Here is a 27759-nt window from a genome sequence, read left to right on the forward strand (position 1 = left end):
CCTCATGTGCAATTTTGAATGCCTTTGCAGCTGTTGACATCCAAAAATATGACAGATCTGCATTGTTTTCAAATGCAATACGTGCTTCATTATTGCATCGAAGCTCAAGAAGTGCCTCTGTCAACCCTTGAGGCTCTTCTGGTACAACAGCAATTTTACATTTAAAGGGGTCTACAATCCAACTGACAGCATGTGAATCGGCAGCATTACCCCCAGGAATTTCATTTTTACCCCATTTGGGGTAATTTACCCCAGTTCCCTGACCACTGACCCAATTAGTAGTTATTAAAGGTAGGTAACCTAATTAAGAACCCCCAATAAAGAAAAAAGAAAAGAAAATGTGTGTGCAAGGGGCTCTCCATGGCTTTCAAATCTCCCACATTTAAAACATGCATTTCTGCTTTATTGGTATACAATAAAAATAAAATGTAAAAGGGTTGTTTTTCTGCAATCCAATTAGCTAGCAAATATATTATAAAGGAATTATGAAACTAGAAATCCCCAAAAAAATAACTGTTAAAATAGCAGCCAATAGCTGCCAAACCATGTCACTACTCCTTAAATAACATATAGTTGACTGATAATCCTTATTTGCTGTTTATTTATCATATTTTTTTAAGTGTCTGTTATTTGTTATAATATTGGCAATGAATATATAATAAAGGAATTTTGAGGGTTTAAAGTACCTTTATTATATGGTCATATGTATTATTTAAGTAGTAGTGACGTGGGTTGACAGCTATTGGCTGCTACTTTAATAGGTTTGTTTTGGATTTCTATCTTCATAATTCCTTTTTAATTTTTCACTAGCTAATTGCAGAAAAACAATCATTTTACATTTTATTTTTAATGTATACCAATAAAGCAGAAATGCATGTTTTATATGTGGGAAATGTGTAAGCCATGGAGTGCCCCATGTACACACATTTTCTTTTCCTATACCTTTTTTTTAAATTGTTGTCATGTGTGGGTGCACCGCCCCCCCCTATATATATAATTATTTATATATATATTACTCTGATGAATTATTAGAAGTAATATAAGGGGGTTGTGACTACACTCAGTGCGGTGTGTATCTTATTGTAACGAATTACCAGCAGTAACAGAAAGACCGAAAATGTAGTTGCATGTCTGGTATATTTAAATAATACTTTACATGGGTAATTTTGTATATTGAAAATGTTACAGTATAAACTATATTGAGGGATTTTTCCATGTTCCAAATATTAAGTGTTGCTATGGTTATTCAGGTATTAAAGATATTTAAAAGGCAAAAACAATCAATGAACCAGTACAATCAATATTTAGGGGAACATTTATGAAGACAGGTACATAACCTAAAGGTGCTGTAACCCATAGTAACCAATCATATTTCAATGGTCTTTTTTTAGTTCAGTTTGGAAAATGAATATAAACAGCACTGTATATATAGATGTGATGAGGACATTATTATTATATAAATGTTGGTAGGGTATATAAACTGTACTATATGCTTTCACATGGTTGCAAATTGTTCTTTCAATTACATGCTACAATCATGTACCTAAACATGTATTTAATTAAAAGCAATTAGAAAAAACAGATGTTGAAGATTGCAATATGTGTCTATTACATGTTAAGCTAAGTGAGTTATATCCACAGATATTAGGTCTGATTCATTAAGAAACATAAATGCTGATATGTGCCGTATTTTGTGTAAAAATCACACTGCGTATGCCGGGAACTGGCGCATACGCCAGTGAGCGCAGCAACGTCCAATTCAAGCTTTGGGCATCTCAAAAGTACATGTTGTTTTATAATGTATCACTTACCAGCCACAGGTTTGGTGTAAGTGCCGATTACTAGTGATGACAGTTGTGTGTACATGGTAGCAAAGGTCCCAGTGCATTGTAGAGGTATTTTTATTTCAAGTACATGGGCTTTGTTATTGAAATGGTGTGTGTGTGTATTATTGACATTTTCCCTGGGTCCCTATAAGTCCCAGTGCGCTGAGTAAATATAAGGGGATGGGGGCCACATCATTTTATGCATGCCCAGTCCCCCTATGGAATCCAGGCCCTTGCTGATCACCCTATGGCTGGTTTGTCTCTATGGTATTGGGAACCCACACTGAGGATTTCCCTGCTATATTGCCACCAGCCCTGGCTGGCACAGCCTTGTGCTGGTGCTTGTAAATTAGGGGAGACACAATTTTTTTAAAAAAATGTTTGACGGTCTTACGGGCTGTCAGGTTTGATATACTTAAAGTGTGTCCTGTGCTTTTAAAGTAAGATATGCTTTAATGGTATATAACGAATATGTAGGTGTGACTTGGAATACATAGTAGATTAGGAGACACTATTTACATTTACATTGCAAGTGTAAAATTTTGTCCAACTCTACATAAGACCCAATCTGTGTCATTCCTCTATGTTAGGGGGAGAAATAGCGATACAAAGGAGAGGGTGGTTTTATTTTGACAATTTTTTATCTCAATTTATTTTCTTTTACCTTTAAGTTATTTTTAATACAGTGCCCCCCAGTAGGTCAGAAAATTATATTCATTTTTTTTTACAGCAACTGTTTATTTCTGCTAACTGGAGCTGTGAGTTACAACTGAAACAAACACATACACCTTTTTCTTTTACTATAAAAGCTAATCTGGGTCTTCTTCAGAGGGGAATTGCTTATGACACCAGTATAATTTGATTTATTGTGTTTTCTAAAAAAAATGATAGATGAAAGATGATTTCAATAAAAATAAAGTATGTGGATGGTATTTTGCAGATTTTTGAATGACATACAGGATGAGTAGTAATAAAACATTTTCCTAGGCTAACATGTACTCACAGTGGTAATTTGGACCAGGCTTTAATCTTTATTTATATAAACTGCAAAAGTGTCTTATCTTTAAAGTATTGGAGGTTCATAGGTTAGCTGAGCAGCCCATTGTAAGGGTTGCTGAGTCACTAGATCTGAGCCAAATGTTACATTGATTAAGACAATATGACACTTTTTATTAATAATTTTGAGACCAAATAATGTACCATCCACTGTAATAATATAGACCAGAGCATGGTTAGGTGGAGGATCAGTGAGTTAAGTTAGTCTGTTTTTCCTTAACACTCTGACCGATTGTGTAATGCACACAGATAAAAACTCAATGGCAATTGCTTATTAAAAGGGGGTTATAAAGAGTTTCCCATTGATAGGTACCTCTTGTAAAAAACAGTGAGAGAACCAGACATTGAAACATATTTGACCTAGTGAGTAACATTATGGCCTAGTGGATAAAAGTTGGGCATCGAGAAACCACTTCCAATTTATACTTTGTAAATTACATTGACTAAATCTTTATACATAAAATAAAATCCACCCACAAATTCCTCTACCCATCAAATCACAGATCCTCCCTCATAATAAATACATTACAGTGTATACAGGGAGCTGTGAGACCGGTGACATCACAGGATTCCATCCTCCTGCTGATATCACGTACCTGTAGTCATGGCAACGGAGATGTTTATTTTCAGAGTTGTGAGCGGCAGTTATAAGTCACAACTCAACTTTAATGGAGTCTGGTGGAGTGAAGCAGAAGCTATCGGAGGAGAACAAGAAGATGGAAGGAAGGAAGAGGAGCAGAAAGGGACAGAAGAAAGAGACAGCGGAGCCGAAGAAGAAGAGGACGAGTCCTGAGGATGACCATGAGAAGAAGAGGAAGAGAGAAGAGAGCAAGGCCGAGGAATTAGATGGTGATCAGCCAAGACCAGGTACAGAGGGGAAGGCGGTATCCTCATGTCCTGAGGATGACCATGGGAAGAAGAGGAAGAGAGAAGAGAGCAAGGCCGAGGAATTAGATGGTGATCAGCCAAGACCAGGTACAGAGGGGAAGCCAGTATCTATAGGCACATGTTTTTTTTAAGTATGGAGTACTTGTAGAACCTCAGCAGTGATAGATGAAACCGAAAATGTAGTTGAATGTCTGTTATATTTATATAATACTTTACATGGCCAATTTTGTATATTGAAAATGTTTCAGTATAAACAATATTGATTATATTTCTTCATATTTCATATCTTAAGAGTTACTTACTACAGTTATTCAGGCATTACAGATATTTAAAATGAAAAAAAAAAAGTCAATAACGTTAATTGTTTTTTTAGTTACTTACAGTAAATGAATGAAATATGTGAGATGAATAGTAGTGTGGAAATCACTGACAAATGTAATTAATTAAATATTTAATGCATTAATTGATTAATGAATGAAGTATTACATTAAACATTTTTAGGAACATTTATGAAGACTGGTGCACAACAAAAAGGTGCTGTAACCCAGCGCATCTAATCTGAATCTAACTCATTGGGTACAATCAGCTTTTTTGTATAATGTTGTCATTCAATCTAGATACACAGTCCTCTCCGCAGGCCCCTCATTATATTCTCCAAGTGAGGAACTCATTCAGTCAGATATCTCCCACATCCTGCATTTAGCTGGTGAGAAGTCACATTTCTCCTAGATGTCATCATTTATATAATACATTGAGGGGAGCAGAGCGAGAATCTCCTGAATGTTGGGGGTCCCTCCTTGGTACTACTAACTGGGACCAGAAAGGTTCAGCAAAAATCTTGTCTGGAGTTACCTATAACAATGTATTGTATTGCTTAACTCCATCAACCATGAGGCTCGTCATTCTTGGCTGAAGAGGGTCACTCATGACACATATATTCCTGTGACTCCCTGTTTGGCCAGGGGCACCCCAGTCTTGCCTAACCTTTCATCTGATTGTGCAAATAATACAATTCTGCTGAGGTTATCATCCCCTTTAAGGTATCTGATGAGAACTGTTAGTACAGTAGTCAGACACTGACATGGTGTATGTGTTTGTGGTCTGATACTATTCAAATACTGATTTAAAGGTTAAAAAAGAAAAAGTTGATAAAGTAAAATAAATCCGAAGATTACACAGTTTTGTATGGGACATGCAATAAAATTATACATACTTTAACATATATATATATATATATATATATATATATATATATATATATATAAAACATATTTAATCAAAAAGACAATAGATAAAGCAGATGCTGAAGATTACAATATAACCATGCTGTTTTTGTCATATATGTATCATGTATTGCTATTACAATATTGATCATTTGAAAAATAAGGGTTCCCAAGTAACCCAGTTCAGGTATAATTAAAATCACCTTTGCAGCCTTGCTAAAAAATAAATGAATAATCTATCCCTTATTTTACTCACCAAGGAGGAAGCGGTGTTTCGTCAGCCAGCCGCGGGAGCGTCTCTCCAGGCAACAAGCGTTTCAATTTCCAACGTGTATTGGGCCAGGGCGGCTTCGGAGTTGTAAGTTTCATGAATTCTATTTTGTTCTGAGATGTTTATTATGGGTTATCTATTCTGCCTTAATACATATGCACACTTATAATTTATTCTGTGTATAAGGAAACACCAAAACTGTAATTGTTATTTTCTACTGATCAGAAAATATGTGATTATCCAGCCACTATGTTTTCAGGTAGATTTAGCTGTCCTGTAAATGACAACGTTCTATAGGTGAATGTACATGTAAGACGGCTACATACAGTACTCTATGTACATGTGACTCAAGTACCCAATAAATCATCCTAAACTCTGCAGGGAGCATGATGAAGAAATACATGTCTGTAGCACAACGTGTTTGAAATATATTAATTGTAAGGTTTTGATACTCCTCTTCTTTATAATATTGGGTAGTAGCACCCTGTCAGTGTTTATAATTAGTACCTGGCTAGATCCTCTCTGTCTATATAAAGACAGGAACAAAGAGACATGATAATAACCAAGAAATAACTACTATGATATAACAATTATTTACATTTCATTTACACGACACATTAAAAATCAATTAAACCATTATAAAATAACTACTCTTTATAAGCAGCTCAGTCACAGAAACTTCCTTCCCCAACCACCAGAACTATGGGTGCGGCGGCGGGGGGTGCAGTGTGTGGCCCTTCCTCCTGGACCAGCCACCTTCCTTACTGTGACTGGCCGAGGATCTGTTTCTGTCCCTCCCTCCTCCCCTTACCTCTGTGGCCGGCTGCAGTCACATGGGACGTGTCACATGACAGGTGTTGTCCCATGTGTACAGAGAGGAGTCTCCACAGCAGCTGCAGCTGTAACAAGGTAAGTGTGATGGAGGGCAGAGGGGGGGGGGGCTGTTATGTGAGGAGGAGGGAAGGAGGGAGGGGCTGTTATGTGAGAAGGAGGGCAGAGGAGGGGCTGTTATGTGAGAAGGAGGGCAGAGTGGGCTGGCTGTTATGTGAGAAGGAGGGCAGAGTGGGGGCTGTTATGTGAGAAGGAGGGCAGAGTGGGGCTGTTATGTGAGAAGGAGGGTAGAGTGGGGGGCTGTTATGTGAGGAGGGCAGAGTGGGGGGCTGTTATGTGAGAAGGAGGGCAGAGGAGTGGCTTTTAGGTGAGAAGGAGGGCAGAGGAGGGGCTGTTATGTGAGAAGGAGGGCAGAGGGAGGGGCTGTTATATGAGAAGGAGGGCAGAGTGGGGGGCTGTTAAGTGTGATAAAGGGCAGGATGGGGGGCTGTTATGTGAGAAGGAGGGCAGAGTGGGCTGGCTGTTATGTGAGAAGGAGGGCAGAGTGGGGGCTGTTTTGTGAGAAGGAGGGCAGAGTGGGGGGGCTGTTATGTGAGAAGGAGGGCAGAGGAGGGGCTGTTATGTGAGAAGGAGGGCAGAGGAGGGGCTGTTATATGAGAAGGAGGGCAGAGGGGGGGGCTGTTATGTGAGAAGGAGCAGTGCCGTAACTAGCCATTTTAGTGCCCTGGGCGAGATAGGGAAGCAGCGCCCCCCATCTAAGTGGGAGTGTCAATTGTCGAGTGGGCGTGGTCAACCTACTGTGGGGGGCGTAGCTAGCTCTTTACAAGTTCTAGACCGCACTGAAACCCCCTCCCTCCCCATTCTTCTCGGTCTGGCTTTGTAAGGATCTTTATGTAATAAGCCTCCATAGATCAAAGTACTTTAAATGCAGCTATCACATGCCAGCTGTATAACAAATGAATTGGTTATTGAAATAAAACTCACTGAAACAAATTAAAACAAATGTAACAGTACCATCTGTATCACACGTCCCTTCATCCCACTGTGCCCTGCATCACACTGTGCCCTCCATCCAGGGCCGGATTAACCAGAGGACTAACTGGGCTATAGCCCAGGGGCCTCGGGCATCCAGGGGGCCCTTCAAAGTCCTCAGCAGCATTATTGATCGGTCCGGGGGCGGGGGCGCCCCCAGCCCGATCAATGCTGCTGAGCACTGTCAGTCCAGTCCTCCGTCCCCGGCGCTCAGTACTCTGCTTACTGAAGAGATCTCGCGAGTGAACTCTCGCGAGATCTCCTCAGTAAGGAGCTTACAGCGCGCCGGGGATGGAGGACTGGACTGACAGGTAAGCAATTTGGGGGGGCCCTCACGGGGGACGGGGGCGGCGGGCGGCTCACAATGGGGGCCTCACGGGGGAATGGAGGTGCCCTTAGCCCAGGGGCCTCCATTCCCTTAATCCGGCCCTGCCTTCATCACACTGTGCCCTTCATCCCACTGTGCCCTCCATCACACTGTGCCCTCCATCCCACTGTGCCCTCCATCCCACTGTGCCCTCCATCCCACTGTGCCCTCCATCACACTGTGCCCTTCATCCCACTGTGCCCTCCATCACACTGTGCCCTCCATCACACTGTGCCCTCCATCACACTGTGCCCTTCATCCCACTGTGCCCTCCATCACAGTTTCTTCTTTATCACACCGTGCCATGGAGCGATCTTTATCACATTGTGCCCCCTTATCACCATCACACAAAATGAATATATATATATATATATATATACATACACACACACACACACACACATACACACATACACACATACAATATAAAGAGCCTCCTAGTGTCCGCCATACCTTACAGAGAGCATTCCTGTGACCACCATACAATACAGAGAGCATTCCTATGACCGCCATACTATACAGAGAGCATTCCTGTGACCACCATACAATACAGAGAGCATTCCTGTGACCGCCATACTATACAGAAAGCATTCCTATGACCGCCATACTATACAGAGAGCATTCCTGTGACCGCCATACTATACAGAGAGCATTCCTATGACCACCATACAATACAGAGAGCATTCCTGTGACCGCCATACTATACAGAGAGCATTCCTATAACCGCCATACTATACAGAGAGCATTCCTGTGACCGCCATACTATACAGAGAGCATTCCTATGACCACCATACAATACAGAGAGCATTCCTGTGACCGCCATACTATACAGAGAGCATTCCTATAACCGCCATACTATACAGAGAGCATTCCTATGACCGCTATACTATACAGAGAGCATTCCTATGACCGCTATACTATACAGAGAGCATTCCTATGACCGCCATACAATACAGAGAGCATTCCTATGACCGCCATACTATACAGAGAGCATTCCTATGACCGCCATACTATACAGAGAGGATTCCTATGATCACCATACAATACAGAGAGCATTCCTATGACCACCATACAATACAGAGAGCATTCTTGTGACTGCAAAACAGATAAATACCTCACCTGAAATTAATAGACCCCACCATTAAATTAAAAAGCCCCAACAATAAATTTAATTGACCCACCAGCACCCCACAAATAAAATAGTACCCATTAAATAATTAGCCCCCACCTAAACGTCACCATTAAATTAATAGCCTACCTCCCACCCATGTAGTAAGACACCTAACCTCCCTACCCTCATATCACACATTAATACATCCCCCCTTCCCTCACACATTATGGCAGCATACCCCCCTTCTCTCATAAAGCATAGCAGCATCCCCCCTCCATAATAGCAAGATGCAGCACACATTCCTCCCCTCCATAATAGCAGCACACCCCCCTCCCTAATAGCAGCTCACATCCCCCCTCCTTAATAGCAGCATACATCCCCTCCCCTCCCTCCATAATAGCAGCTTACATGCCCCTCTCCCCTCCCCTCCCCCCATAATAGCAGCTTACATGCCCCCCTCCCTCCCTCCATAATAGCAGCTCACATCCCCCCCTCCCCTCATAATAGCAGCTCACATCCCTCCCCTCCCTCCATAATAGCAACACACATCCCCTTTCCCCTGCTTTGAAACTTACCTTTTTCCTCTTTCTTCCTCTCCAGCCGTCGCTGCCTGGCTCCTCTCTGCTCCTCTGCTGCCTAGCAACGTCATGACATCAGACGCTGAGGCAGAGGGCAGAGTTCAGAAGGGGGTGGAGCCGGGTGCCGGCCGCCATTTTGGATGCGCCGGGCGGCCGGCAGTCTGAATCTGAGGTCTGTTTAATTTTTATTTTTTTACACTCCTCACACAGAGGCAGGTGTGGGCGGCCATTGCGCCCCCTTGGGACTGCGCCCGGGGCGGCGGCACCGCCCGCACCGGCCTCGTTACGGCTCTGAGAAGGAGGGTAGAGTGGGGGTCTGTTATGTGAGGAGGGCAGAGTGGGGGGCTGTTATGTGAGAAGGAGGGCAGAGGAGTGGCTTTTAGGTGAGAAGGAGGGCAGAGGAGGGGCTGTTATGTGAGAAGGAGGGCAGAGGGAGGGGCTGTTATATGAGAAGGAGGGCAGAGTGGGGGGCTGTTAAGTGTGATAAAGGGCAGGATGGGGGGCTGTTATGTGAGAAGGAGGGCAGAGTGGGCTGGCTGTTATGTGAGAAGGAGGGCAGAGTGGGGGCTGTTTTGTGAGAAGGAGGGCAGAGTGGGGGGGCTGTTATGTGAGAAGGAGGGCAGAGGAGGGGCTGTTATGTGAGAAGGAGGGCAGAGGAGGGGCTGTTATATGAGAAGGAGGGCAGAGGGGGGGGCTGTTATGTGAGAAGGAGGGCAGAGTGGGGGGTCTGTTAAGTGTGATGGGGGGCTGTTATGTGAGAAGGAGGGCCGAGTGGGCTGGCTGTTATGTGAGAAGGAGGGCAGAGGAGGGGCTGTTATGTGAGAAGGAGGGCCACGTGGGCTGGCTGTTATGTGAGAAGGAGGGCAGAGTGGGGGGCTTTTATGTATGATGGTGGGGTTGTTAAGTACGATGGAGGGCAGAGGGGGGGCTATTATGTGTGAGGTAATGGGGGTTCTTAATATATTGTGTGATATGAGGGAAGGGAGGGAGGTTATCTTAATAGTACATGGGTGGGAGGTAAGCTATTAATTTAATGGTGGAATTTAAAATGTAATGGGTGCCATTTTATTTGTGGGGTGGTGGTGGGGCAATTGTATTTATTGGTGGGGCTTTTTAATAGACTGGAGTCTATTAAATTAAGATGTGGTGACATGACCTTTAATGTAATGCTGGGGTGGTTTGGGGCTATTAATTGAATTTGGGGCTGAGTTTGGGGAGGAAGACTATTAATGAAATGTGAATATTAATTATTTAATGCCGGGGATGGTTGTTGGAAATGGTTATATTAAACATAAATGCTATTAAGTTATTGTTTGGAGGGAGGGAAATAGATCTATTTATCAAATGGGAGTACTATTATTTTAATGTTGGGGCTGTAGGGAGGCCTAATTTTTAAATGTGGGTGCGATTTTGATTTTGTGCCAGGGCTGGTTGGAGTTTTCTATATAAAGACAGGAATAAAGAGACATGATAATAACCGAGAAATAACTACTATGATATAACAATTATTTACATTTGATTTACACAACATATTAAAAATCATTTAAACCATTATAAAATAACTACTCTTTATAAGCAGCTCAGTCACAGAAACTTCCTTCCTCAACTACCAGAACTGGGGGGTTCCCTACACAGGACCTCTGTCAGTTGGGAGATATTATTCCAGCCACTGAGTCCCCCAGCTTGGTGTCTTCTTCATAGGTAACAGTATGACTGTGAGTGGGCTCAGGACAGACTCTCCAACCAGCTGTCATTCACAACTTGCAGTCATATTTAGGAGTAACAACTGATTTTATATACAGTATATGGAATGGGTCCACACCACAAACACTGACTGTAAATAGTACATTTGTTTTCAATAGAGATATATATAAATATACTCAGGATGCCGCTTCTAACATCTCTCTCTATCCCATTACCTGTAGCCCTGCTCTATCTATCTATCTATCTATCTATCTATCTATCTATCTATCTATCTATCTATCTATCTATTTCCCTGATATATATATCTAAGCAGTCCCTTGTATCCTTGACCCTGTAACATCTCTTTATCTCTCTGTCCCACCACATACGTCCCTGCTGCGTATATATAGGAGCAGCCACTTGTACACCTGATCCTTTAACATATTTATATCTCTCTATCACATACAGGTACTGCTGGCCTCTGAACCAGTCACCAAGACGGAGGTGGCTATTAAGATCTTGAGGAAGAGAGCCATGACATCAGCAGAAGAGGAGAAAGCCCTGGTGGAGAAGAAGGTCCTGGAAGAGGCCTGCGGAAGCCCATTCTTACTCCGCGGCTATCGTACCTTCCGGACCAAGGTATTCCCATGAATGTTACAATGTACCTTGTGGTCAGGTGAATGCTCTGTGCTGTTCTTATGATTCTGTTCGCTGTGCCTGAGGGAGACTTCCTGAGGATTTATAATAATGGTAGTTGGTGAAAACTGGGTATATTAGATTTAAATGATTTGTTTTATTGTGTGGTGCTCCCTCTCTATTACTCTAAAGGGGGATCCCATATATAGCGAGCAAACGTATCACAGAGCAGAGCAAGAGCGGCTTTTGTCAATCTGCTTTTATAACGAGCGCCAGGTTATCTGTATGAGGATGGAGGCTTTGCAAAGAGGGACAGAAGCCAGCAGGACAATTGGCCCATCATGAGGACATGCTAATTAAAAGTTACAATAGTGTCCTCATGGTACACATTTCTATCCTCCCAGATATTAAAGAGTCTATCTTAAAATAAATAGAATGATATATTACTGAGACTTTTATCCAAGTGTGATACTTAAATGACCACAACATGAGCTGATGGGGCAGCCTTGGAGGAACAAGCAGCTTAAGAAGCAGAATATGTAAAACGTTATGTAATGAAGAGTCTGGAACATTAATAATCTGTTCTTAGTGAGGACATGTTTTATTATACCGAAATGTATGAGCCCCAGACAGGAAGGACCAACAGAGAAATTATAACCACATATCAGATAGTATAATGTCCCTGGACAAATGTATGTATTATGTGGCCGTGTCCATATATATACACACAGTGCACAAGCCGGCAGATGAGCTCCGGGATACATACATTTTGTGTTACATTTGTTTGCTGTGTCTACACCACACTGTTATGTTGGAGGTTGTGTTGATGGCCTAGTACATTTTTTGGGGTTATTTCCAAACATTTACATTGTCACAGCTGGATATAAAATAAGTCAGATAATGTAATGTAATTATAATGTAATATTTTAGCTGCATCTATGGTACCAAGTTCCCCACCCATTTATAATCAGATACATTAATTGCCACTTTGTAAAAGGCGGTGCAGAGCTTTGTGACTACTGTAGATTTTGAAGACACAGAGCAGTAAAAGGAAAGACTGTGCTAGAGTAAATAGTAACTGTGCTAATCTCTACTGTCTGTGATAGGACGCTTTGTGCTTCGTGATGGAGTACGCCTGTGGAGGAGACCTGGAACAGCTCCTGGATAGAAGAGGCCGTCTTGACATCAGCACAGCAACGTAAGACTTATTAATGAGCTGACGTGTGCCTCAGAGAGTAATTGTGTGTGAGTGAAAATCTGAGAGACAGGAGATCACAGTATGGAGAATGAGATACATTATAGTACTACATGTAGTGGCAGAAGAGTTGTTTAAATGAATTGGCTATAGTAGGAGAAAGCAAGCAGCTTGCGCTATAGTAACTATACATTGGCAGCCTTGTACATTCAGACCATAAAAACACAAGCTTCATTTTAAGACCTGATTTGGAGGTTTAAAACTGTGTCTTATTTTCCCAAAATATGACATTAGCTGTACTGCACTAAGTTGATTTGCACTGTGCCCTCAGTACTTTTACCTGCACTGGACCCAAATGATTTTATCAACATTTTCCCTTTCCCTTGAACAACTTCTATGTGTGAGAATAATAAAACCAGTAGGTGTAAGTTAGAGATATATAGTTATGGATGTAGAGAGATTACACATTTGTACAACAGTCCTCAAGATTGTAAAAATCTCCCCAATTGCCCTGTAACTATACATTCCATGTACACAACTAATTCTGTATGCAAGAAATTCTCATGTAATACAGGATCTGGGACTTTACAGTCATTTTACATTTTACATTTCACATTTCTTCCTTAACAGATTCTACGCAGCGGAAATGGTCTCCGGCCTCCAGCATCTCCATTTGAAGGGCTTCATACATCGGTATCTACATTTATTTCCTCATTATAATAAACAGAGTAGAAATCTTACTACTGGCATTACCATGTACATGACCTTCCCAGAAATGGCGGCTCTTACAATGGGAAATGATTTGTTTAAAACTCTCCTGAACACGATTCACTAATTCCTGGAGGCTTTTTCATTTCAAGAGTTTATTGCATCCAGTCTTAGGGGTCTATTTAACAAACTGCAATAGGCCAAAAATCCAGAGAAAGCTGCTGGTGAACAGTAAGATCAGTTTGTGTAGGAGGGGGCTCTTTGCTGAGACTCCCTGAGCAGCCCTACCATAGTGACTATCAGTGGTACTACATTATGTATCGCTGAGTTGTGCATTAAAACATACCGAGTATTACCGCTGTGGAATAGTATATAGACCCTTAGATTTGTCACCTCAATAAATGTCACACTTTTTATTACATGTAACTTAACAGAAGAAAGAGTACAGAATATATAGAACAGATTAATTATTAAAAGGGCAATTTCCTTCCCATTCCTGGAGTCATTAATTCGATTAATTTTGAAACTTTATAAAACACACAACAGTTAGCAATGTATTAAGTGCTATATGTTAGTATTATGATTCTTTTTGCAATCATGTTCATACTAGTATTCCAATTAATACAAATATGCAGGAAAGTGATATTTGTGCTATTGATTTGTATGTTGAACTGTTTATGTAGCGCCTAAAACCTGGTTGTCCTATACTAAGAGGCCTGATGGTCCAATTATCCAAGGGTGCAAAATTGTGACAGGGAGAGGTACAATGATAATCTTTTTAAAATATAAGAGAATAGTTGTTCTTCAAAGTAAAAAAGAAAACATTAAAAAACTAGTAAGCTTTTATTCTTGATGCATTCCCATAGCAAAGACAGTCAATCAGTCATCAGCTGGTAGGCACTTGATCAGGGCGGTTCTAGATTTTTTTTAGGGTGGCCGGGCGATTTAGTAGAACCCTCCCCTCTCCATCACTGAGTGGCTGGGCAGAATCTTTGTTTTTCAGACGCCAGGCACATGTACCCTGTATGCGTCCGCAGACAGCCTGCCCATGCTAGCAGGGGTTGAGTACGTGTCTCCGGCTACTACTACAGAGACAACGAGTTTCTCAACTTTAGAAGTCAGAATGTGGGAATGATGAAAGTATGCTAACAGCGAAGGTTGCAAATCACTACTTGTCACAATCGCGAACAATGCAGAAGCCGGCAAACAGAAAGTCATGTGACTTTCTTGGAGTATACTATAGTTAAGGGTGTAAAATGATTAAAGCAGGGAGCCCCGGATGGACAAAGTACAAGGTCTGGTGTTAAATATTGTCATTCGGCGGCTCCTTGCTTTAGTCATTTAACACCCTTAATAATAGTATACTCCAAGAAAGTTACATGACTTTCTGTCTGACGGCTTTTGCATTGTTCGCGATTGTGCCAAGTAGTGATTTGAAACCTTCGCCGTTAACATACTATCGTGATTCTTGGATTCTGCCTTATGAAGTCGGGTAAGTCTTTGTCCGTGTAGTGATAGTCAACTAAGTGACTACCACCGGCTAGCGGGTGAGGGGATCGTCCCTATCATCCTGCTCTGGAGCCGGCACTGGCACTGAGGATAGTAGGAGAGACAAGTATGATGACAGCTGCAACATCCCCCTCACATCCCCCTCACCACCTCCACCTTCATCCCTTCACCCTCAGTAACAATCGTTCACACCTCTGTCACTACTGATTTTAATAAAATGCGTGACAAAGATTTCCATGACCCATTTAAAAAGCCAAGTCGAGCTGAGGTTCGAGAATATGTAAAGTAAACATTGGTTGTGGGGGCTGGTGAAGGAAGCTGGATTTAAATTAAGGACGTGCTTGTTTCTACCATTACCCTGGTGTCATAGATTAGGGGGTGATATGAGAATATTAGCCTAGGGCGGCCTGCTTCAGCCATTGTATACTGTATAATTATATAAGTACAAGTGACTATATTACAGGGAGGGCACATTCTGTGCACACATGAACAATACAGAGGAATACCCTAATCCAGCCAGGTGCAAAAGGCATTTGTGCTGTGGGAAGTTCACGTTTTGACATTTGTAAATGAGGCTTAGTTATTTATGATACTTACAATTTATATTGTCTATGCTCAAACACATAAAGAGGAAAAACAAATGATAAATGTCATTGTTACAGAGATCTTAAACCAGAGAACATCCTGATTGATGGAGCCGGCCACATTAAGATCGCTGACTTTGGGCTGGCTGTAAATAAGACCGAAGGGGCCACCGGATATGCAGGAACACTCGGCTATATTGCCCCAGAGGTGAGGTGTTTAGTATATTAGTTCTATTCATATATATGGGGTCTATATGCTAAGGCAAATATGGAGTAAAGACTGGCACATTTACACTCATTCCTCCATATTTACCTCCTGTCATTTTGGGGCCAGCACTCGGTCAGCCATCATTACCATGTGGTGGGTGCAATTTTCAAATTGCCCAAGTTTAGCACCGGGCTTAAATGTGTATACACTACAAGCACTGCAGTCTTTCCATACATTACATTTGTATGGTAGTACAAGTATTTGGAGGGGGATTTAAACACATCTATTTGTACTTACCAATTTACTTCCACACAGTATCATGCACTGTTTTCCCTGTGTGTATCTGTATGTGACTATTGTGCAGTGATTACTGATCAATTGTATATATTCCTATTTATTAAACAGTCTAATCTAATGATCTGTTTCCATCTTACCTGCAGATGCTCTTAGGACACACGTACAACACCGGGGTGGACTGGTTCTCCTTTGGTGTTGTACTGTTCCAAATGACAACTGGAGAGTCCCCGTTCGTCTGTCAGCTCTCCGCTTTGCCAGGCTTCAACCTCAGTCTTACAACAAGTGACATCATTGAGGAGGTGAGTGAGAATAGATACTTAGTATACAGTACTAGGTACAAAGATACCATCAATTTTGTGCCCCATTGGTCAGCATCTATTATTGAAATTAAATTTCTTTGCCGACACCTAGAAGAAACATTAGGGGAGCTGAAAATGTGTAACGGAAGTGACGTCATGTATTTCCCCTGCACGCTCTTCAGGCATTGGGGATGTTACTGAGCATACGTAAGGTTCATATTAAAGGGGTGTGTATGTAACAGTTGGTGGTGGTGTTGTGTAGCTCCCCAATTTTTCCTGTGGGTGGTAGTATTCCCCCCATATACACTGATACAAAATCCTCCTGTGGGGGAACAAGGTCATAGAGATCCTCTGTGTATCTGAATTTATACCAATACTCACACTGCAAATACATCTTTACTTCCTGATAGTGAAATAATTAGTAACTGTGTGATGGATCAGCCAATGCAAATATGACCATATACAATGATTTTATTGTACAGCTCTATATCAATAATCATTTCTCTCAGTGCAGATACTCCAGCCCACATTATATACATGTGGATTAGACACACATTATACATATACTGTGTAATCTGCAGTATCTGAGCATCAATGTGTATTATACATAACACGGACACAGTACTATATTGTAAATAGCACTGTAGCAATTGAAAGTCTATTACATCCATGTTAGATGCAGGTATCTGAGCTGTTGCATATATTTGAGGTGTATATGGTGCAAATGAGAGCCTGCATTACTGTTCTGTAAAGCAAAAAAGAAAAAAAAGAAATATATATGGAGAAACTATCAGTATTACATATGTCAGATTACTTTTATTGGTTCCACTTTTCTGACGCACGTAAATAATTTATGGCTCAAACCAACTCCAATCCAGATCAATCAGTGCTACAGGATTCACTTTTTAACTGAAATATTTTATCCTACATTTGTCCTAAACTAGATTCACATCCTCTGAAAACATATTACTGAATTACATTGTTCTCAGATATGTAGATATAAGGGATCCTTTAATTATGTTCTTATTGATATTTTTAGCTCCTGTGCAACGATCCTCAGAAACGTCTGGGTTTGAACGGTTTAATTCGACAACATCCGTTCTTCCGGGGCATTGATTGGGAGGAGCTAGAAGCTCTTCGTGTACAACCCCCATACATACCCGGCAAAGTAAGTGTGCAGAGCTGAAATGTATACAAGGTAAAGGGGAAGAAAATAATAGTCTGGCAAATATGCTAATGAGAATTGAATAACTTATGTAGAAATATGTATAAATATTACCATCAGTAAACTTTTTGCAAAAGGTACTTCAGGTTTAACCCAAGGAATACAATTTGTATTCTGCTTTAAATCTGCAGGACCAATATTTATATCATTAGCTTATGTTTATTTTATCAGGAAAGACTGCACACAAGATGTAGTTTCATATAAAATGTTTTGTAATCTAATTATCATTCTATTTGCAACAGTATTATACATAAAATAAAACAGCGTATTAGCGAAGTATATTATACAACATCAACAAGTTACATTTACTTTATTAGCATAGATATATTAACACAATAAATCACATTTCAGTGTGTAACAAGAGGTGTAATATATATATATATATATATATATATATATCACAGGAAGTTCACAACACTATAAACCTCAGATACCATTTATGTCCCATACCACTCACATTCATTATACATGAACCAGATCAATTTATTCTAATACTTTTTCATTCCACTTATCTCAAACAGTTTCTCACATATGCACTTATACCATTTATATCACACTTCATGTACATGTATGTAGGGGAGGATGTCTCTTAATAACATTATAGGTTCAGACCCTGCATGGCCTCCGCCATCTTGTTAAACTTTTCTCTTGACACTATAATTCATATAGTTCCATTCACATACAATCACAAAGATCCCTATAAGTTTTCCATTCAAACTTCACTACTTCAGTTTCACATTATGACTAGTACAAACTCTGTAATCTCATCCATATCCTAACATAAACTGACCAAACTGCATTACTTCAACACTAGCACACAGTTTCACATTATAAACTGCCTTATATTAAACTTACAGTCTCCATTAAATCCTTATTCTTGCCAACATGTTTAGGTCCAGTGATTGAGAGTATACTAAGGGACCTTCCTCCAATGTGTTATGAGATTATAAAACAAATAGCACAATCTGTGGAAATTGAAAGTCTATTACATTCATGTTATATGTACACACCACACACCTTGTACCTGATTCATCAAGGCACGTATAGTGAGCGTAACCCCCGCTCAGTATTCCCTACATGTATTTAGGCTTAGCGTGCTCCCAAATCCATCAATGCATGGATCTGAAGATCCGTGCCCTGTTGAATTTGGGCACAGGGTTGCTCTACAACACAGGGCTCTGCAGATACATATGTACCTGTCAGCGCCTGCAGTACGCTGCGGGTCCGGTAGCTGGTCTAAGTTGAGCCACCCAACCCACCAGTTCTACAAATAGATAATAAAAATGCATGGGGTCCCCCCTTCTAATGCTATTAACCCTATTGCTACCAGCCTGCTGCTGGTTGCCACAAAATCAGGGGGGGAGCATTTGGTGCTACCACTATTACTAAAGCTAGCACTAGCAAATCAGCCAGGCTTGTTGACACTATAGTAGGGGCAAACGCAGCTGGGGTTTGTCATTATGGCCCCTGCTAGAGAGCAACAACCCTGGCTGGTTTGCTGGTGCTGACTTTAGTAATATCAGTGGGTCTCTGACTGGTTTGCCTAGTGCTGGTTTTTATAAACTCAGGGGGGACCCCACACTTTTTTCCTTCCCTGAATTTGCGGCAGCCAGCAGTAGGCTAGCAGCACTTGGTTTAACAGCATTTGGAGGGGGGACTCCACTCATTTTATTTTTTTAATCTATTTTTTACACTATATATAGCCAGTGGATTGCAATGCCACCCTACCCAAACTTGGAGTAGCCCCAGAGCTGGAGTAAGGGATACCGTCGAAAATTAGGTTACTCTGATGCCCACAGAGCTTGCTACGACTATAGCTGAATGCACTTGAGTTTGGTACGCCCCCACTGTACATTGAATACAGCAGATCCCTTGTTCCCCGTCCAGGTCACTCCCCAATGTATCAGGCAGTAGTAAGTGTAAAAAAGATAAAGGTTTCTGCGCTTCCAGAGACAGTGTGTATGATGGCAGCCAGATTATGGCCTAAGTGAGACAGAATGCAAGAAGTTCCCAAGGCTCCTGATAGTGGGGTCGTAAATGGTTTAATAAAACTGACAAAGTGTAAAACCTCATAAATCAGCATAATATATCTGCCAAAAAACATATCACAACATGGTAGACAGTAAATGTCATGGGATGCTGGGTGTAAACAAAGTCCTGAGATAATTGCAAAATCTTTTTGTAACCGGTAAGCTGGTATACAATAAACAAGTCCTGATGCAAAATACCTATACACACTCTCTAATAAGCAAAAAGAAAAAATAATAAAGTCTATTTCTGATAGAGTGTAGATACCATTCTTATGGCAAAGTAGTAAGTGTCCCTTCTGCTTGTCAGCGTACAGGATTGCATTCATGGTCATATCTGCTGCATCTGGGCATGTGCAGAGTGATTTTGCATTTGATGCACTCAAATTTGGCAGATACAACCCTTGATGAATCAGGCCCATTGTGAGTGGTGTGGCTAACAGCATTTTATATGTAAATGCAAGCTGCTTCTCAGGCCAAAAACAGGTTTAAGCACTCCCACAATTTGGATAAAGACTTGTCTCACACCATATGAGGTGGGGGAAGAGAGTATTGAACAGAGAATCCAGTTCCTATTGTTAATGGCTTACTATTAAATCTATTTGTGTGAATCTCTAGATGGAAAATTGGTTGCTTTAATCTTTATCAATACATAATTAAGTATGTAATTGTAGACATATAAAAGTACAGGACACACATCATATTCACCCCCTGCTGATGATATCTCCCTCATTAGAGTGGGTGAACCATGAGAAATATAGACTGCACCCTTTAATGGGTAGAGGTGCTGTCATTATATTGTGTTGCCATATAATGGTCATTTAATACCACATATTCTGCAGAAGTTAAAGAGCAATGGCTCCATGCACACATAATGTCACTGCTGTAACTGGTTATATTATTTATAGTGAGGTTCAGTTGTGCTTATACTAAAGGAAAGAAGAATACGCTAAAAAAAGAGCATATTATCTCTGATTACAGACAGAGCCTATTTTCCTCATATGTTCGGAACCTTTTCCCTCATTTCTTTCATGTGAAATATATGTGATATTTCTTCTGCCTGCAGCCACCAGTGAAGATATCGCTACCTCCTCAGACGGTGAAGGAGTAACATCACGCACAGGAGCAGCCTGGTACAAGCCCTGGAGTCCATCTACCAAGAGCTCCCAGATGATTGTATTTTGGGTGCAATGCAACATCCATCCGGCATTAAGAACACGTGGCCCCTTCGTCAGCCCAGGTTATATATGTTGGCACAACATCGCCCATCATCGTTTGTTCTCTGGAGCCCAACAAGTGAAGGCAGAGAGACAGCACTTGGCGTATGTAGTATCTTTGTAGTTATTGTAAATATGTACAGTATATGTAAATATGTGTCTTTATATGTCAGTCTGTATTTCACCGGTGTCTCTATATCTCAGTAGTTACTGTCTTGTGGTCTGAAGCACCATATAGACTAACGGGAAAAGAAATGTGATCAGTTTTCTAACATTAATTTTCTCTAATCTGCAGTACACATCTGACATCTGACCTGGTGAGGATAAGAAGACACTGATGTCCACTTATTGTGCCAATCACCATACTAACGGGTAAGAGTCACTGGTGTATTTACCATTCTATCTGTTTTCATTCAATAAAACTGACCAAACTTCTGTTTTGACACCTCCCAACATATATAGCAAATAAAAGGTTCTCCTCCCATTACCTGAAGTAGGGAACCAATTGGAGTTTTACCTTCCTGATTACGTTTTCACTTTTCCTCTCCTGTCTCACTTTTTCTCTGATCTTCCTCTTATATTATATAATAATGTGTTTTCTGATAATATTATACAGTATTGCACTATGTGATAATATTTTATATAGCAGTGTTGTGTGTTATCTTATGTGTGTTATACCGACCCTTGACCTATGTGTGACCAATCTTAAGCAAGTTAAATCTGAACCACTTTCTCAAAAGAAAAATAAAACAGAAAACCACCCTCTATTCCAAAGCACAGAGGAGAGTTTCTTATATGGACTTTCCTTGTAGTATTTATAGAGTTTAGAAAAACTCTAAATATTTTTCCATCACTTCTCCTGTATCTGAAAGATGGGAACTCAGAGCTCATCAATTCTCTTATTATTTTTTGGGGGGTGGGTGTGTGTAAAAATGAATTGAACTATATTACAAGATTGACTACTTATAACTGTAACTGGTTAAGGGTATTATGGTACTTGTAGTACTTGTAGATCAACAGCTTCCTGAAAGCAGCAATATGCCAATCCCCAATAACACTGGGGAAACCATGGTCTGACAATCAATGTCCCCTTTGAAGTTTATAGTTGTGACATCACCAAAGGCACTGGTGTACAGGTCATATTTTAGTAACAGGATTACCTTCATAGGGTTTCCTTAGTAACAGACCACTCTGATGTTTTTCCCAATAATAGCCAATACCTCCAGGGTTAAAATCACAGCCTATTGCCCACTCTGTTTAGTACACTACCCCTGTGGTGAGTGGTGAAAATTACTTACCAGACTTAAGATGCAATTGTGGCTAAAACCAGCATGTTAGTATAAGGACATCGGTTATCATCAATTATTTCATTCACTAACAACATCTTCTTTATTGCAGAAACAAGATGACTATAAAAGTGTTAAGAGAATAGTGAGCCCCCATTATAGTAAAGCAGAGCCCCCTCATTTCTTACTAATAACTCATTTCACAGTGTAACAAATTACTGTACATATAATAACCTCATAGGAACCATTATTGTTAATATTATATAGTTGTATAAGCCTGCTACTTCAGGAAAAAAAACTGTAAATGTTTACATAAAATAACTTTTCTTTTGTTTTGCTTTCAATACAGCCCAGCATGAAGAGGAGAGGGATGGCATTTAGAAGATCGTAAATATAATAGATAGGAAAAATAGATTTGATATTATTAAGGTTATTATATATTATTAATAATATTATTATTATTATTATTATTATGCACATAAGATATTATTTTTAATATTAAGATTATATTATTATTATTATAAAAAAATATTAGACATTATTTGTATTATTATTAAGTTTCAAATTATATATTAACATTAATATTAGATATTATTATTATTATTATTATCATTAAATGTATTATTACTATTATTATTAATATTATTATCATTAAGATTAGAAAGTATTATTATAATAATTATTATTATTATTATCAAGTTTAGATATTATTATTATCATTTTAATATTATTATTAAAGTTAAAAATACATAATATTATTTATGTTAATATTAGTTGTTATTATTATTATTATTATTAAGATAAAATATTATTATTTTTAATATTGATATTATTATTATTATTATTATTATTAATATTATTATTAGTATTATTGTTGTTGTTGTTATTTGTTATTATTAATAATAATAAGATAAACATTCTAAAAAAGATCCGAAAAAAGGAGTGTGATTGGCCGGCTATTCAGGGGAGGTGGAGGCCGGAACTTTAAAATCGAAATTACATTTTCCTGTTTAAGTATATACAGTAAATTTAAATGTTTATCAATATTATTTTTGTAATTATATTAGATATTAAGATATTCGATTAGATATTACATAGATATTATAGAATTAATTCTAAAAAAGGAGAGTGATTGGCCGGCTATTTAGGGGAGGTGGAGGTCGGAACTTTAAAATTTAAATGTCATTCTTTTACCAGTATATACAGTATATTTAAATGTCTATTAATATTATTTTTGTAATTTTTTTAAAATATTAAAAAGATCAAATTAGATTTATTATAGATTTCATAAAATGAATTCTAAAAAAGGAGTGTGATTGGCCGGCTATTCAGGGGAGGTGGAGGCCGGGACTTTAAAATTGATATGACATTTTTTTATACTAATATATACAGTATATTCAAACCCCTCCCCTTGTGCGCCTGATCCCAATTTTCTGTGTTTATATTTATCTATTTGTGGAAGTTTAGTAGGTGTTTCCAAGGGTTATTCGGGCTGCATTCCCCATTCCCTTCCCTAATCATTTAGGAGCACAGAAAGAACACCTATATCTATATTTAAATATTAACCAATATTATTTTTATAATTATAATAGATATTAAGATGTTCGATTAGATATTACATAGATGTTATAAATTAATTCTAAAAAAGGAGTGTGATTAGCTGCCTATTTAGGGTAGGTGGAGGCTGGGACATTAAAATTTTAATTATATTTTTTACTAATATATACAGTATATTTAAATATCTACGAATATTATTAATACTATCTTAATTTTTATTGTTATTTGATTTATGATTGGATTACCCTATGTATTGTCTGTTCTGCAAAATATATAACTCTTGGGGGCCAGTTTATGAAATGTTGCTATGCCTTAAATCAGCTTACCTTCATGGAGATTCTTATAGAAATTCTATTCCTAGTAGCATCTGGAATGAGCTTCAAAGTAAGGTGATACTGTCAGGCTCGTACCGTCTGTGAAATCTTATCACAGATCGAAATCCTGCAAGAGGAGGAACTAACTTTCAGAGCCAGTCCATGAGCCTACTCTATCTATAGATAATAGCAGTTTCAGAGACTAACTCCATGAGCATGCTCAGTTTGTATTTGACCACTGCTGATCTGAATTCTTGTCTACTAGATTTTGTCTTGTATCTGACCACAGACTTTTGCTTGCACCTGTCTACTATTGACCTGCACTTGGCCTGTGTTTATTACCTGCTCAGTCAGCTGGGTAGTGTGTAGGATACAGGCACATACCAGATCTTGCTTACTACAGTTACCTGTTCCCATCTATGCACCAGGATGCTGGATGGTGAAGCGGCCTCCAGTCGGCTGGGTCTCTGTTCCTGATTACAGTAATATAAGTATATTGGTCATTAACAGGGGATTAATGTTATGAAGGTGGGTGGGGGTGTTATTTATAATATTTAGGGTTGGCATTAATGTTATGTGGGGTTTGGTAGGGGCATTTATTTAAATAGGTTTATTAATGTTATAGGGCGGCTCTTTAATTTTTTTTAGTTAAATGTGGGGGCTACTAAAAGGTGTGGCCAGTGGAGTTACTAATATATTTATAAATTTACATATATATAAAATATTTATGCTTAATTTTATTATTATTCACAATTGAAAATGACAGATGCATCATGCAGATGGTGCAGTATATCTACAATCATGTCTCATCAGATGTCAGTAAACATTAGTACATCCGTCTTCGAGAAATAAGAAGTTTACTATTACATGTCAGAAGACCTACACTTTGGAGAAAATTGAAGACTTTACCATTCCATAAAATTTTATGAATGTAGTAAACGCTGTGAAACATATACTTGACAATGAAATCAGTACATAAAAAATTCCTTCGCTGGCTCTGAAAGTTGGCCATTGCTTCCAAAATATTTTAAGCATTGAGCAATGCTGAGCAATGATGGAGGGCTGCATTGCTATAGTGGAATATGCCTGCAAATTCAGGAGGATCTATGAGACAAGATGGAATGGGCTAAATCCATTGGCTGGCTTAAAAACTCTGAAGGATTCAAAATGGAACATGCCTCTACCTTTACCTGTCACTGAAGGTGTGAAAAGGATCCACTTGTATCTCAATGAGAAACAGCAAATGTGCCACAGCAGTTTATCCACCAAACTATCCCTTTAACATTGGGCATTGCTCGCAAAGGTCTCTCTGGCACAGGTGATCTTATTCAATTGAAGATGGAAAGGGGAGGTTTCCAAGATGCTGTTAACTACCTTTTCTTCTAAAGATGCTTTAGCTCTCCATAAAGATGTTGCCCTTTTCTGAGCTTCAGAAGAATCTCTGCAGGCACTTCACAAGGATTGAAATGTACAAAGTTGCAATCCTGTTAACACCAGCAATGCAAAGTACGATGAAACTTCATGCAGAGAAGTATCATCATCATCATCATCACCATTTATTTATATAGCGCCACTAATTCCGCAGCGCTGTACAGAGAACTCACTCACATCAGTCCCTGCCCCATTGGGGCTTACAGTCTAAATTCCCTAACACGCACATGGACAGAGACAGACAGAGACTAGGGTCAATTTGTTAGCAGCCAATTAACCTACCAGTATGTTTTTTTTTGGAGTGTGGGAGGAAACCGGAGCACCCGGAGGAAACCCACGCAAACACGGGGAGAACATACAAACTCCTCACAGATAAGGCCATGGTTGGGAACTAAACTCATGACCCCGGTGCTGTAAGGCAGAAGTGCTAACCACTACGCCACCGTGCTGACCAGAATGTGGAGTAGTCACTGAAAATGTCTACATGTTTAAAAGACCAGCTGCTTTGTCACATTTCAGATGTTCCGATTGTAAAAGCCTTTTGCTTAGCAATGTGGATCAATATCAACAAACACTGTGTTACAAAAAGTTGCAAATACATGTTGGTACTCTTTCAAAAGTTGTCAGCCTAAACACAGAAATGGACCAATTGGCAGACTTCCTTGGGCACAACATCTGGGTGCACCAGCAACATTACTGCCTCCCAGAAAGGACCCTCCAACTAACCAAGAGCATCAAAATTGTAATGGCTGTACAGGCAAGACGGGATGAATTCAAAGCCAAAAATATGAAGAGATGAACATTGATCCAGATGGTAGGTTTGGAATCTCATCTTCGATATATGATCTAATTAATAAATCAGTTGTTTATATATCCATTTTTCTTTTGAACCAGTCCAGCTACAGAGTGACGAGTCAGAGGATGATCCAAAGGGGCAACTAGGCATGTATACAGTCAACACTTTCTTTTCAGAGATCATGTAAGGATCCAACAACATGGGACCAAAGCACAACCAAGGTTTCCAATGGTTGGTGTAGCACAATATTTTGTTACTCAAATCATGTTGTTTTCTCTGTGTTCCACAGGTTAATCATTAATGGGCAATTCTGCTTCTTTTCAGATCACAATGAAGTGCAGAAGAAAACTTGGGTCTGAGAGGAGGTCAAATCTGTGGGGAAGCACATGATTACATTTATTCAGACATTCAGGGTGCCCAGAAAGAATGATTGTGTCGCGTGCATCACGGATGAGCCATCTACACTGAAAGATCTAAACTGGTTTGGTGTGAAATTCTATATAAAGAACTGAATAACCGCTATAAAGAGAAATAAACATAGTTGAATCGATACACAGTGGTTGACCATGACTATAATCTTTTTGACTAGCCATGGCTAGGTGACGGTGTGTGTGTGTGTGTGTGTGTGTGTGTGTGTGTGTGTGCATCTGTGTGTGTGTGTTTATGGATATCCTCAGACAGCCAGATATATGAAACTGTCCCCATATGGTATTGAAATGTCATTGTTTTGGTCTAGGACAAGCTGAAAATCTCAACTGATAACTGTATGGTGACAAACAGCTCTTAAACATATCCATTTTATTGTCCTGTTGTTATGGCATTAGGAAAGATATGTCCTTATGAGACATATTCCAGACATGGGTCTTCACAATGCAATAAAAATAAATATGTGTGTGTGTGTAGAGCACATTACTATATAGTGTTACATTTTTGTAGTACAGATATTCATATTATATATACAGCCTTTGCTAGATGTAAACCCCTATACCTGGGAGGTATATTACCGCCCACTTTCCGGAGATGCACCGAGCAGGACTGTATTTAAGAACTGAGCACTTGCACTTTAGATGTGACCCCTTGAGAAAGTCTTACATTGGAGGACGAAACGCGTTGGAGATTTGTGTGCTTGCTGTCCAGGACCTGTGTCGTCAGTTTGGGCTTACTGGCCAGGATTGCCCCACCTGATGCTTTCAACACACGAGGATTAGGACAGATAAGCTGTTTTTTATTTGTATTAATGTACGAGCAATTTATATTTGGAGCTGCAGTGTGAGGCCTGTGCCTCTTTTTAACAAATATTCCTTTGTATGTAATCCTGCTTGGCGGTATCACACTATTGTGCTTATTTGTGAGTTCCAGCTACCCTGGAGTTACACTGGTTCCAGCTACCCTAGAGTTACACTGTTGGGAATATCTATAATTGGTTCCAGATGTCCATCTTAGACGGTACCTAGAGAAGATCATCATATGCAATTATTGAAGCTGATATTATCTGGATCTCTGGCACGGGAATTACACGCATGTGGAAAATTCACTAAGAGTCACATTTAATACACTATGTTTGGCGCCCTTTCTTGTCTTTTGAGATATATATATATACACAT

At 39.7% G+C, this 27759-nt stretch overlaps 1 protein-coding gene and 1 long non-coding RNA gene across 2 annotated transcripts in view; both read left to right on the forward strand.

Annotated features, from left to right (window-relative positions):
- LOC142100257 (uncharacterized) overlaps nt 1–18120 on the forward strand; it is a 160559-nt gene extending 142439 nt beyond the window's left edge. Inside the window, exons 8-14 of the mRNA XM_075184187.1 lie at nt 11335–11505; nt 12609–12700; nt 13328–13390; nt 15577–15706; nt 16147–16302; nt 17342–17470; nt 18049–18120. Coding sequence (XP_075040288.1) covers nt 11335–11505; nt 12609–12700; nt 13328–13390; nt 15577–15706; nt 16147–16302; nt 17342–17470; nt 18049–18120 — 813 coding nt within the window. The remainder of the gene's footprint in view (nt 1–11334; nt 11506–12608; nt 12701–13327; nt 13391–15576; nt 15707–16146; nt 16303–17341; nt 17471–18048) is intronic.
- A 2521-nt stretch (nt 18121–20641) lies between these two features.
- Nucleotides 20642–26705, forward strand: LOC142100141 (uncharacterized). The gene is made up of 4 exons (XR_012678733.1): nt 20642–20876; nt 21067–21143; nt 22407–22486; nt 26259–26705. It is a non-coding gene; the product is annotated as an uncharacterized LOC142100141 (long non-coding RNA).
- The last annotated feature ends 1054 nt before the right edge of the window (nt 26706–27759 follow it).

The sequence above is a fragment of the Mixophyes fleayi genome, chromosome 8 (assembly GCF_038048845.1).
Source record: "Mixophyes fleayi isolate aMixFle1 chromosome 8, aMixFle1.hap1, whole genome shotgun sequence".
Taxonomy (NCBI): domain Eukaryota; kingdom Metazoa; phylum Chordata; class Amphibia; order Anura; family Limnodynastidae; genus Mixophyes; species Mixophyes fleayi.